Genomic DNA, 13,662 nt, shown 5'->3' with positions numbered 1-13,662 from the left:
AGTACCACAGCCCAGGATTCTCACCTGAGTACGAAGCCTAGGTTTTGGGTTTTTGGTTTTGTTTTTGTTTTTGAGACAAGTTATCTCTCTATTGCCCAGGCTTGAGTGCTGTGGTGTGACCATAGCTCACTCACCGCACCCTCGAACTCCTGGGCTCAAACAATCCTCCAGCCTCAGCCTCCCAAGTAGCTGGGACCACAGGCACGCGCAACCATGCCTGGCTGATTTTTTTTTTTTTTTTGTAGAGATGGGGCCTGTCTTTGTTGCTGAGGTTGGTCTGGAACTCCTGGGCTCAGGCAATCATTCCACCTTGGCATCCCAATTTGCTGGGATTACAGGCATGAGCCACTGTGCCCAGCCAAAGCTTAGTTTTCATCAACGGCAGTGGTTCTCAACGTAGGGAGATTTTGCTCTCCATCCCCCAAGGCCACTTACAGGGATATATGGCAATGTCTGCAGAGACATTCTGAGTTTTGACAATTAGAGTGGGTGTGGGGATTTTACCAGCATCTAGTGGGCAGAAGCCATGGACGCCACTCAACATCCTACGATGCACAAGATAGCGCCCCCATGACAAAAGGTGAGCATTGTCACTGTGGAAAAACCCAGATGTGTGGTGTTATTTGTGCTCACCCTAAAATGACTATTTACCAGATCTTCTTTTTTCAGAAACAACTATCAAGATATTTCTGGCAAGGATCTGATTACCTGAATCTACCACATCATTCTTATATTTACCTGAAAGGAATATAGGATGTCTCTCCAAAGATTAATATTCTATATGCTTCTTCTGGAGTTCTCCCCAAATATATAACCTGTTTGGAAAAAAGAAGAAAAAGGCAATTTATTTCTAAGCGAAGGTACAGTGCTGTCACTGCGAAATCAATTTTGTCCAATTTCCAACCAACTGAGCCGGGTTCTCCAGCCTTCTCCAGGAGCCCAGGAATCACCCAGAATCCTGTCCACAGATTTCTTTTTTGTTTAAATCCTACTCTCCCTTTGGCCGGGCGCGGTGGCTCAAGCCTGTAATCCCAGCACTTTGGGAGGCCGAGACGGGCGGATCATGAGGTCAGGAGATCGAGACCATCCTGGCTAATACGATGAAACCCCGTCTCTACTAAAAAATACAAAAAACTAGCCGGGCGACGAGGCGGGCGCCTGTAGTCCCAGCTACTCGGGAGGCTGAGACAGGAGAATGGCGTGAACCCGGGAGGCGGAGCTTGCAGTGAGCTGAGAGCCGGCCACTGCACTCCAGCCTGGGTGGCAGAGCAAGACTCCGTCTCAAAAAAAAAAAAAAAAAAAAAAAAAAAAATAAATCCTCCATTGCTGGTTTCTGTTGTTTGCAGCATGAGCCCTGACCAACAACTCTTCACAGCAACCTTTCGTGGTAAGACGCACGGTATTTTAAAAACAGATTTTCCAAATCAAGATGTTAGACTGATCCCATGCTTTTACCTCCCCTCCTTCCTGCAAGTCCACTGAAATGACAGCTCAGCAGCGTGTAGGAGATGGGGGCAGGGTTAGAATGGGGTGAGGAGGAAAGAGACACAAAAGCAGAACACAGACGTGATTAACTCTGCCCATGGAGGTGTAAGGGCTTGCAATACGGAACAAGTTGATTATCCAACTGCACTTGCTTTTGACGCTCACTGACTTCTTTTGTCCTTAGAACTGTGCTATGCTTTGACTTTAATCTGGGAGAACACCTCAAGCATATTCTTCAGCATCTGAGGTCTATAGTTGGTGTTCCTTGCATTTCCAAACATTCCTTTTTTCCCCTTGACCTTTATTATTTGACTACTACGCGTAGGATTTTTGGTCTGCAGTCATTTCCTCTCGATAGTTTCTAGATAATGTTCCCATGTCTTCTCACTTCTAGTGTTACAGAAGTATTTTACTGGTCTGAGTATCTCTGACTGCTCCTTACAAGTAACCTGTTTGTTCTAGAAATGTGGAGTTTGAGACTTTTACCACCATCTCTCTAAATAAGTCCTCTCCCTACCCCTATTACATTTGCCTGGGACTTCAGAATCTTCCTGCAGGGCCCTTTCAACTAATGTATGGAAGGTTGGGGTTTGCGGGGGTCGTGGTGGGGAGGAGACACAACATTAAATCTGGCACTTACATTATCACCAAAATTAGGTTGAACTCCAAAGATTACCTTGGGGAAATAGATTTTAAATTTCACTAACAAAAAAAAGAAATCACTAAAAAAAAGGTTAATTGCAAACTTTTTAATCTCCATTATTTAACATGATACATGTGACCCGTCTCCACAACCAAATGGGAAGCATTCTGAGGTTGGGACCCATGCCTTACGATTTCATTACACACCAATTGGATTCACTGATTTACTTAGCTTAACCCACATCTACTTACAATAGTTAGGAACATTTTAAATATTTCATCAAAGTTGATACCAATGTGAAAGTATCACTGGACTAAGAGAAATTTTTCAAAACTCAAAGATCCAGCAAGGATCTTAGAAACTCAGAAACAGACATATCCTAAAACTAGTCATAAGCACTGACTCAGCTTCCAAAGGGCATTTCACCAATTTTCTGACTCAAGACTCATAAACGGAAAATTTTCCCAATGACTAGCCTGTTTCTGTTTCTTTTCTTTTCTTTTTTTTTTTTTTTTTTGAGATGGAGTTTCACTCTTGTTGCCCAGGCTGGAGTGCAAAGACGCGATCTCAGCTCACTGCAACCTCCACCTCCCAGGTTCAAGCAATTCTCCTGCCTCAGCCTCCCGAGTAGCTGGAACAATAGGCGTGCACCACCAAGCCTGGCCAGTTTTTTGTATTTTTAGTACAGATGGGGTTTCACCATGTTTGCCAGGCTGGTCTCAAACTCCTGACCTCAGGTGATCTGCCCGCCTCGGCCTCCCAAAGTACTGGGATTATAGACATGAGCCACCATGCCCGGCCTACACACAGATCTTCTAAGCATCAGCTTGTAAGTCATGAAAAGTAATACATTTTAAAAATCCAGCTTGTTTTTTCCAAATTCCCTTATTCCCTTCCAGTCTCCAATGCATCTATGCCTCTTCTAACACTTACCAGATAACATCAGTAAAGTCTTTCATTTTCTCCATTCTATTTTAAGACTTCCTAGCAGATTAAAAAAACAAAAACAAAAAAAAAAACTTAAAACTGGCCAGGTGCGGTGGCTCACGCCTGTAATCCCAGGACTTCGGGAGGCCATCGTGGGCAGATCACGAGGTCAGGAGATGGAGACCATCCTGGCTAACAAAGTGAAATCCCATCTCTACTAAAAATACAAAATATTACCCGGGCACAGTGGCAGGCGCCTGTAACCCCAGCTACTCAGGAGGCTGAGGTAGGAGAATCGCTTGAACCCAGGAGGCGGGGACTGCAGTGAGCCAAGATCGTGCCACTGCACTCCAGCCTAAGCGACAGAGTAAGAGTCCATCTCAAAAAACAAAAACAAAAACAAAAAAACAAAATCCTAAAACCAAAGAAAAAAACACCTTGAAGCCAGTAAGAATGAGAATAGGGTTTGATTCATTTGTGTATTAAAATGAAATCTAGAGACCCTTTTAGGAATTTCTCTAAATTTCTAAGGCCTTCTCTCAAATTCTACAAATTTTTCCTTAAGCACCAATTTAAGATAATTTTTCCTACTTGCGATTGCTGTTCTTTGGGTTCTTTAATTAGTAAAACTGCAATGGTATTACTTTCTCCTAACTTTCAAAACAAAAATAGTCTCTAATACATTAAGCACTGTGGTTTAGCCTTGGAACACTAGTTTGATTCAAAGAACCGCAAGAACAATGTAAAATTTTTTCCTGTGGGGGAAAAAAACCCTAAATTCCTGATGATGAACTTTAAAAGACTGTAATTTAAAAATCCAGTTGGGGAATGCCTGCACATAAAAAATAATGTCAAGCATAATTAGATAAACTGAAGGAAGTTTGCAGATGCAGAATAATTCCACTTATGTAACTATCAAAGACATATTTGCCAATCTGTAACTTTCACCTTCTTTTCTTTTTTGGCCAGGCATGAAGGAAGTAACTTTCACTTTTACACCTACTCATCTTGCCGATTCAAAAGGCCTTCCCAAATGAAATCATTCTACATTTGTGACTAAAGAAGAATCCTGTAAATGACTCCTACATTAACACAAATTCTCAGATTAGTAAACTCTAAATTGATGCAACTTATGATCTATCACCGTGCTTCTGGCAGTCTGGACACTTGGCGTTTCTCAAATTCTTTTGATATATTTTCATGAGGAGCAATACATATAGAATGCCCACTCTAATTCCACAGTGCTAGTTAAGAACAGGAAACAACAAATGATGACCAAGAGAGCTGCTGACCAGTTGTGATCGCCAGCTTCCCAGACAACCCCAGAGAGTCTCGTCTGCTGGTATGTCCACCCTTGTGCGGTCCCCTCCCACAGTGAACAGGGTGTCCCATGTAACGAACAGGATACTGTAGTAAGAGGGTGTGGTTTTGGAGACTAGATCATAAAAGAGGTAGCTACTGTCTTGCTTTCTCTTAGAACCCTCGCTCTGGGTACAGCAAGCTGTTATTTTGGGAGGATACTCAAGCAGTCCACGTGGTATGGAAGAGAGGCCTCCTGCCAGCAATTGGCACTAACCTGCCATGTATGTGACTGAGCCCCCTTAGACGTGGACCCTCCAGGTGAGTGCAGCCCAGACACGGCCCAGAACCAGACCAGACCCATCCAAGTTAAGCAACTCCCAGATGCCTAACTCACAGACACGGTCTGAGACAATGTGTCCTGTCGTTTTAAGTCACAAAGTTTTGCAGTCATTCGCTGGGCAGCAATAGTGAGCAGTAGCACACTCAATGAGTAAGGAAATGGCCATTTCCATTTGTTAAAAGTGAATAAACAAATACATGAGGCGTAAGCACAGAGACGTAGCTTAGGAAGCATCAGTAAGACCTTGTTTCTCTAGGATAAAGACTCTCTGAACGGCAAATACACACACACACACACACACACACACACACACACAAATACTATGGTTGAAAATGCTTGAGACTGGTGTGGTTTTCAAAGTCATGGTACAAAGTTCTTTTTTTGCTGAACAATACCTCAACCAATCCCAGGACTTCCCACCACCCCCATTTTCTAAAATCACCATCTGCACGCCCGAGTCCCTGTGAGAACGCTGGACCCCTTGATTACTGACATACGTTTCAAACCCTGGGAGGTACTGAACTACCAGTGATGGAAGAACAAGCAACTGAAGCAAAAGGATCCCAACTGCATTACTTCTCCTTTCAATGTTTCAATGCTGACAGGCGAAATCATGGAAACCCATTTAGACATGTGCTTCCTATTTCTACTAGTATGTGCAGGATTCTGAAGCTTTATTTATATACTTAGAGAGCCTCGGTACAATTTACAACCCAAACGTCACACAAGTCATTGCACCCTAGAGCTGAGAGCGACAAAGGATATTGAAATTCCAGCAACAAATGTGGCAGCCTGAGTAACCAGGAAATCCTGGAGAGATGTCACAATGTTTCCAGCACTTAAAGGCTCTTGTGACTATTTTCATGTCAGCCAGATGATACAGTCTTTCCTACGCCAAGAATTTGATTGATCATAAAAAAAAAAAAATTCTCTCCAGATTAACAAAGAATGCTCGCAAATCAACGCAAGTTGAAGACAGGCTTACACATTCAACTGCTCAGTAAAAAAGGTGAGCAGGGGAAAGAACACAGAGAATAAAAAGTAAATAAAAGAAAATCACTTTCATAGCTCCTGCACAAAACTGGTTAAGAAAAAAACTGTCGTTAAAAAAAACCTCAGATGAACTTACATTTCAATAGTTTTAACTTTTAAAATTACTTTTACTTATGTATATACAGTAGGTTAGCATAACGACGCTCAATTTCGACAAAATGAAACTGGAAGTTCAGAGTAGCAAACACGTATCTACCAACTCTGCTAATAAAAACAGTGAATTGGCCCTGGGTATTAGTACACATTTGAGTGGTAGGGACATTTTTTAAAGACAAAGTAAATAATCTTGGTTTTTTTAAAAAATGGAATTTCCTAATTTTTAACCATAGAGTAAAAAAAAAAACCCACAACTATTTATAATGCTCTGTGAGTTTCATAAACTGGCAGGCTACAACTTTCCAGACCTTGGCATCAACTACTTATCCAAGATCACACTGCCTATTATTGCTGGAAGAGGGCCTGCTTCTCGGGCTTTATTATGGACAGGAACTCATCCTATCTAACACAAGGGCCAGAACAAGGGCAGGACCCAAAATTCCAGAAAGCTTAACGGACCTGCAGTCAAGGATCTGAAGCCGTCGGAGAGTCGTTTCTCCTCACTTCTTCCCCAAGTTAACAGCACCCAGCGAGCACCACAGGCAGTGGAAACGCCCGTCAGGAGCCCTCGGGTGGCAAGGGAAGTCAAACTGTGATGCAGTGTGAGCAGGGCGGCCAGCTGCCTCCCACGGGGCCGGCTCCCAAGGCAACACCAGCTTCCCACTGAGGGCCTGTGCCATCCCTTTGCTCAGCCCAGTTCGCCTTACACTAGCTGGGGCCTGGCTACTTCTGACAGTTGCCTCGTGCTGTTTGCCCTGCCTTTCACGGATGCCCAGGAGGGTGTCATGACCTCATTCTGTCCTCCAGCCTCTGCGGTCCCATCTGCGCAGCTGTTTGTTGAACTGGATTCTTATCCAAGGCGTCTAGATCCTCATTCTCTGCTCCCTTGTCTTAACTTCCCAACTGATCCTTTCCTCCTGCAGGCAGCTCAACCCAGCACTGGCTACTCTGAGTCCAAGAAAATTAAATCATTTAAAAAGTGGGAACACAGATTCAAAAGATCATCATTAAATAACAAAGTCTCTGAGCTCTTATTATACCTGTAGAGGCAATCTCAAATTTACTGCAATTTAAAATTCTACTCACAGATTGCTGAGTTACTATATTCTTAAATTTAATTTAGTATCATTTTCAACACAAATGCTTACAAGGTAAGCCATTCTTATAGCTATACAAACTGCTTAAACATAAAAAATAATTATATGCAGTGATAAATTCTGAACAGGGAACCTACATGTTACAATTAGCTCCACCAAAGTAATCTATTAAACATTAGAGGAAAGCAAATTTGCAAGCTATGTGCCAAAAGTTTGCTTGTGTCATTTATTTTATACACAAAATGCTTGGCATTTATTTTACACACAGAAAGATGTCGGACATGGTGGTTAATTTCCCAGGCTAGCCCTCAAAAGTACATTTAACCCATAGAAGAGATGAATACCATGTATCTTCAGAAAACCTAACTGCTGTGGCAGGAAGATGTAACCAAAGTTGAAAGACAAATACCATTATGTTCTCACTCATATGGAGAAGCCAAGTAAGTTGATTTTATGGAGGCCAAGAGTAAAATAGGAATTACCAGAGGCTGGGAAGGGCGCTGTGTGGTCAGGGGGAGTGAAGAGAGGTTGGTTCGTTGGTACAAATGTACAGTTAGAAGAAACAAGTTCTAGTGTTAACGCAGTAGTGTGACTACAGTTTAAAATAACTTACTGTGTATTTCGAAATAGGAAGATTTAAAATGCTCTCAACACAAAGAAATGACAAATGTTTCAGGTGATGGATACCACAACTGCCCTAATTTGGCTGTCACACATTATATGCATTTATCAAACTATCACATGTACCCCATAAATATGTACAATTATGTATCAATAAAAAAGTTTAAAATTGTATGTAAACATAAAACATATATGTACACAACACCCATCTGTACATATACACACACGTGCACATGTCCTATTTCTATAAATATAAAAGTTTCTTTTAAAAGATTTTTCTACATTTCTCAAGAGTACAAATATGGATTTTGTGTATGACATTTTTACAACAAAATTAACAAAACAAAATTTCCAACTTTTCTTTCCAAAGGATCTTTTTTATTATGAATTTGTTTTGAAAAGCACTTAAAAATTTCCTCTTAAAATTTCACCTTTACTTTGAAATGACAGGTTAAGTATCATTACCCCACAATCTGGCTAGGTCACAGCCACTGGCTTAAACAGGGCAGCAAACTTATTTTTAAAATAATATAGTATGTTTACCTTTTTGTGAATAAGCAAACAAAAGCTCAAGTCATCTTTCACATTTTTCAGCTCTTACAGTGGTGCAAAAGATTTTTAGCTTCACTCTAATTTGTCACCTAAGAGTCTACCATTCAGATAGCTGAACGGGAAAGCCGTGAACCGGGCCGCGTGAAGAGCGGTGCTTCCAAACACAACAAAGACAAAAGAGTTCTCAACTCGCTCTTCTCACTTCTTGAAACACACGACGCCTGACCGTCTGTCAAAAGGACTAACTGTGGGCATGTCAATTCATATTTTACACATTTGTGAAGCCTCACCTCTTCTGTTTTTAAGATAAAAAATAAATATAACACTTTATTTCCATGCCATAAAGGATTATCTCACACTCTCTGCCCATCCCACATTAGATCTTTCTGTGTATACAAGGATGACGGAAACATGGTTCCTTTCAGAAGCCCTGAATTTTAAAAGGACTGATAAAAATAGTCAGTCAGTCTATTTGGAATATTTCCTTCCTAAAGATTCCTCCTCCACATTTTTTTGGTTTTGTTTTAACATTACCACGCCAAGTCAAACACTCTCCAAAATTCCCGACAACTCCAGAAAACGTTATCAAGGATGCGGATCAATCTATAGGGAACTATCACTCATCTCTACAAATCTTTAACCAGAGGATTTAATACATTTTAACCAGATCAAAGCTTCACTTGCTTTGATGTTTTGTCTTTTGAGGTGTCCATATTTTATCTTGACACTGCTTTTCTACTATGAATCCATTTCCTTTTCTTGGAAGTTTTTCTCCTGCTTCCCTGCCTATCAACATTATAGTTCCCAATTCCTATTTTAGCAGCCAGCTATGGCTGCAAAGGCTTCTGTCACAGCCAAGAGCTATAATCCTCCTGCCAAGCTAGCTCCTCACTGGGTAGAGTAATAAATGCGAGTGAAGATCCAAATTTGCTTACCTGGCACCCCCCCTAACCAATCAAATCAGTACTAACCTGAAGGTGTGACATTCTGGAAGGATTTCTAAACCTAAAGATATGTTAACTACAGAAAAATAAGCTTCTGTGGGCCAAAATACAACCATAAACAAAGTCAAAAGGCCAAATACGCCAAAAAAATTTCAGTAAGTACGTCAAGGGGCTGTGGTTTGTTCACTAGTAGTTTAAAAACAATAGCAACAAGACTTAGAAAGAGTGATTTCTTATTTATAAACTTATCACATGTTCTGTTTCTGTTTTTAAGACAACCCTAGACTGAGTTCCCACCACGCCCACAGCCCCCTTCAGAGGGGTTCTTCATACGGCAGTCCCTGTGCCTGGCTCCTCAAGATGCTACCATCTCAGGGACATCTCATCCGACCAGAGACAGTGACTGACCCAGAAGTAGCCCAGCCTGGCCCCTCTGCTCTGGAGTTCTGCTCAGGAGCACTGCCTCCTACATGGAACTTCAGCCATCCAGACTTGGTCTAGAGCAGTGTAAAGGCAAGATACACAAAGAAGGGTTGGAACTTTTTCTGTCACACTAAGGACCCTTCTCCAGGGTTCCCTTTAATATTTTATGAATCTCAAGAATTCTGGCTGAATCCCTTTTTCTATAAAGCTGTCACGATTTATTTTAATCTATGAGGCTCCTCTCCCCACTGACTGGCCAAGTAATAAGACCAAATGTCCCAGTTAAAACACCCACTTCTCCATACTCTTTTTCTTTCTTGGGGTGACACACAGACTTTCTTTTTTTTCTTTCTTTCTCTTTTTTTCTTTTTTTTTTGAGATGGGGTCTCATTCTGTTGGCTGGAGCACAGTGGTGCGATCTCGACTCACTGCAACCTCTGCCGCCCACGTTCAAGCAATTCTCCTGCCTCATCTTCCTGAGTTGCTGCGATTACAGGCGCCCTGCCACCACACCTGCCAAACTACTAAAACTTTCTTTTTTTTTAGGCTTTTGCTGCAAGCACAAGAAACACCAAGAGAGGCTGGGAGAAAGGAAAACACCAATACATCTGGGTAAGCTTATGAAACCAAATTTTAATAGACAGAATCTATAACCTATGTTTCATACTTTCAGGGATGAAAATACATTTTGAAGTTTTCTCAGAAACTTTTTGTTTTTTTTTTTGGAGACAAAGTCTCACTCACTGTCACCCAGGCTGGAGTGCAGTGGCACAATCTCAGCTCAGGGCAATTTCCAACTCCCAGATTCAAGGGATTCTCCTGCCTCAGCCTCCCGAGCAGCTGGGACTACAGGCGTGCGCCACCACACCCAGCTAATTTTTGTATTTTTAGTAGAGACGGGATTTCACCATGTTGGGCAGGCTGATCTCGTACCCTGACCTCAAACGATCTGCCTGCCTCAGCCTCCCAATCAGAAGCATTTAATTCAACTACTTTTGTGAGCATAAATAGGAACACAAAACAAAGACCTTAATCACTGCTGTTAATGATATACCTTAAACATAAAAAGGAAAATTATTAAATCTTGAGGTACAATTTCAACTAGTATCACCAACTTTTGGACTAGGCTTTGTAAATTCCAGATTATCAAACTGTACTCCAGAAAATAATTTTAAAAGGGTCCGGTAAGGCATGCCAGAGATAAGGAGCAAGCTAGAAGTGGGGAAGAAAGAACTTAAAGAGCTCCAACAGCAACCCTGTTTTTCAAGTCTAGGAGAGAGTAACTATTCCACTGATGGTGGGGTGGGGGTGGAAGAAATATCCCCTGGCCACTCCCCACTGAACAGAGTGGCTTTCTTACCACCAAACACATGGGGGTACTACTCTGGAGGAACTCTAAGCTGGCTCTGGAAAAATGGCAGCGTTCAGGGCCCCTGCAGATGAATCCACTGGGTGCCAAACAAAATATGACTCTTCAAAAAACAAATCTTTTCCATCATAGTTACAAATAAATGAAATTCACAACTCTTATGTAAATACTGCTATTCCAAGCACATTTCCAATGATCCCAATGGAGCACTTGATGGCATATGTATGTAATCCGTGCAGTATGTAACCATCTTCCAACAACACTGACATCCCATGGCCTCCTGCTAGATGTTTGGATAAGAAAGGAGATGACCTTAATTAGGGGGAAAATGCCTAGATTCAAATTTTATAAAGCACTCAAGTGATGTGCTTTAATTTTCTTAAAAATTTTTAGAAAATTAATAGTGGGGTCCTGCCCCCAGTAAGATGATTTTACAATTCACTAAATGGATCACGAGTGAATAGAAATGCTTTGGAGCACGACTTTCCAAAATTAAGTGCCATAAAACATAAACCTTTGCCAGAGTAGTTGGTCACTTTTTAAAAAAATATAGACTTTTTTCCCCGAGCAGTTTTAGGTTCACAGTAAAACTAAGTGGAAGGTACAGGAGATCTCTCATCTACCTGCTCCTTCCACATAAGCACAGCTTCCTTGAGTTGGTCAATTTTTTAAAAGCAATACATGTTCTTGCTGGAGAGAAATCAAGACATTATCTTGATTTCAAAATTCCGACTGCAAATGTAAAGAACCACTGTTGTGTGCATTTTATGAATACATTAGGAAAACAAATACTTACCATGTAGCATCCAACAAGGAAGGCAGCATTTGCTTGTTTTTCTCTGATCAGAGCCAGTAAAATGAACAATTTTCTTCCTTAACATTGTAATGGACTGCATAAAAATAAATAGCTGTTAGCATTTTCTTTTTAATTTCAAGTCTTCCACAATTTCATTTTGTGATGAAGATTAATTCCAAATCCCACAATGTATAACCATTCGCATTATTAGCAAGACCTTTGAAAAGATTAACATTGATACCCACAAATACCATGTACCTTCCCATAAAAAGGTACATTCTAGGATGAGAACGGACATACAATTAGAAGAGGGGGAGGAGACATGAATGGACATATGCTTCAAGCACGGGCTGCCTCTGAAAGAACAAAGCAAGAGTGGTAGAAAAGACAACCTTTCCTTCTGTTTGGGTTTTAAAGAAATCTGCCCCCAAAGCCTTTAAGTTAAAATAAAAAGGTATACAGAATTGTCTACAGTGTTATAAGTCAGGGCAGTGAACAACCAGGGGAGGCGTGTGCAGAGACCAGAACTGGAAGACAGCATGGAGGGCTGCTGTGAGGTGCCGCCAGTGCACTGCTCCTGACCTGGTGATCAAGATAATCATCTATGTATATTCCCTTTGTGAAAGTTTACCGAGCTCTACATCCAGGGTGTGTACATATTTCTATTTATGCTAAAAAATTTTCTGGCAGGTGTGGTGGCTTATGCCTGTAATCCCAGTACTTGGGGAGGCTGAGGCGGACAGATCACGAGGTCAGGAGTTGGAGACTAGCCTGACCAACATGGTGACACTCCATCTCTACTAAAAATACAAATATTAGCTGGGCGTGGTGGCGTTGCACGCGCCTGCAATCCCAGCTACTCAGGAGGCTGAGGCAGGAGAATCTTTTGAACCAGGGAGGTGGAAGTTACAGTGAACCCAGATGATCCATTGCACTCCAGCCTGGGCAACAAGACCGAAACTCCGTCTCAGGAAAGAAAAAAAAAAAAAAAGAAAAGGAAGAAGGAAAAAAGGACTGAAACATTTTTGGTTGACCCAAAGACTATAAAAGTCCACAGATGGTTGAGTACAGGAAAAAAATTTTTTTTCCAAAATTAAAGCAAAGGAACAAATGCTGGGGGAAGAGAGAGTTATTTTTAGCTTCCTAGCCCTGCATGAAACAAAAGATCTGCCACTGGCAACTGGAAAAAGGAGGGAGAACTCAAATGCACAAGGCCATAAATAGTTATACTCCTATTTAACAAAGGCAAAAAAGAAGAGTCTCCAGCTTTGTAGCAATATGTAGTCAATAGAGCTTTGATGGTCAAGGAAAAACATCTGCCTTACCCATCAATTTTTAATTAAAGCATGTTAAAATTCTAATTAAAAATAAATTTTATTTCCTCTCTGTATTCAATTAAAGTTTTTTTTTAAGTGCCTGTCCCAAAAAGCAGTATTTTCTAGTTGAGAATTTACAGTGACTGATTTGGAACTGCTAGTAAGCAGTACATACATAACTTCCTACCGTGCATGGCCAACAATTCAGTGTTTTACATACATGAATGTGGTCTAAGTTCAAACCAATACAAATACACTTGTGTAACTCTCGGTGATACAGCCTTAATGACGCACTATTTGCCCTAGATTCTCATGCCCCTTAATTGTATGTATGAAGGACTATGTCGTACAATATCATGGGAGTTTCAAAATAGGAGAGAAAATAAGATGAGTTCATCTTTCTTGTTAGTTTGCTATCACTCGCCATCAAAATGAAGGCAGAAAGAATACTGGCTAGAGCAAGGGAAGAGTTTCTCTTGTTAGGTTTCAGTTCTATTAGGTCAGACAACACGAGTTTCACTTAATTAACTGATTCCCACTTTGGCTTTTCAAGTATTTGGGCATCACTAATTCAAACTAGAACCAAATGACTCAAACTTAAACTGTCCATTCAAAATTCTAGAAAATAAATATATACAGTATGATCTTATAAAACAAAAAAAAAGTGCATGTTCCAACCACCACTGCAGTGAAAAAAC

The 13,662-nt window shown here is 41.0% G+C and overlaps 1 protein-coding gene across 1 annotated transcript in view; it reads right to left on the bottom strand.

Annotated features, from left to right (window-relative positions):
- The window catches only part of LOC115893891 (dual specificity protein phosphatase CDC14B-like), a 36,719-nt gene extending 25,037 nt beyond the window's left edge, over positions 1-11,682 (bottom strand). The window contains exons 1-2 of the mRNA XM_030919184.1: positions 11,649-11,682; positions 739-815 (exon numbers count right to left, since the gene is read on the bottom strand). Coding sequence (XP_030775044.1) covers positions 739-815; positions 11,649-11,651 — 80 coding nt within the window. The 5' untranslated portion in view covers positions 11,652-11,682. The remainder of the gene's footprint in view (positions 1-738; positions 816-11,648) is intronic.
- Between the last annotated feature and the right edge of the window lie 1,980 nt (positions 11,683-13,662).

Source organism: Rhinopithecus roxellana, chromosome 16 (assembly GCF_007565055.1).
Source record: "Rhinopithecus roxellana isolate Shanxi Qingling chromosome 16, ASM756505v1, whole genome shotgun sequence".
Taxonomy (NCBI): Eukaryota; Metazoa; Chordata; class Mammalia; order Primates; family Cercopithecidae; genus Rhinopithecus; species Rhinopithecus roxellana.
The sequence above is the reverse complement of the archived record's forward strand: the minus strand, read 5'-3'. Positions and strand labels throughout refer to the sequence as shown.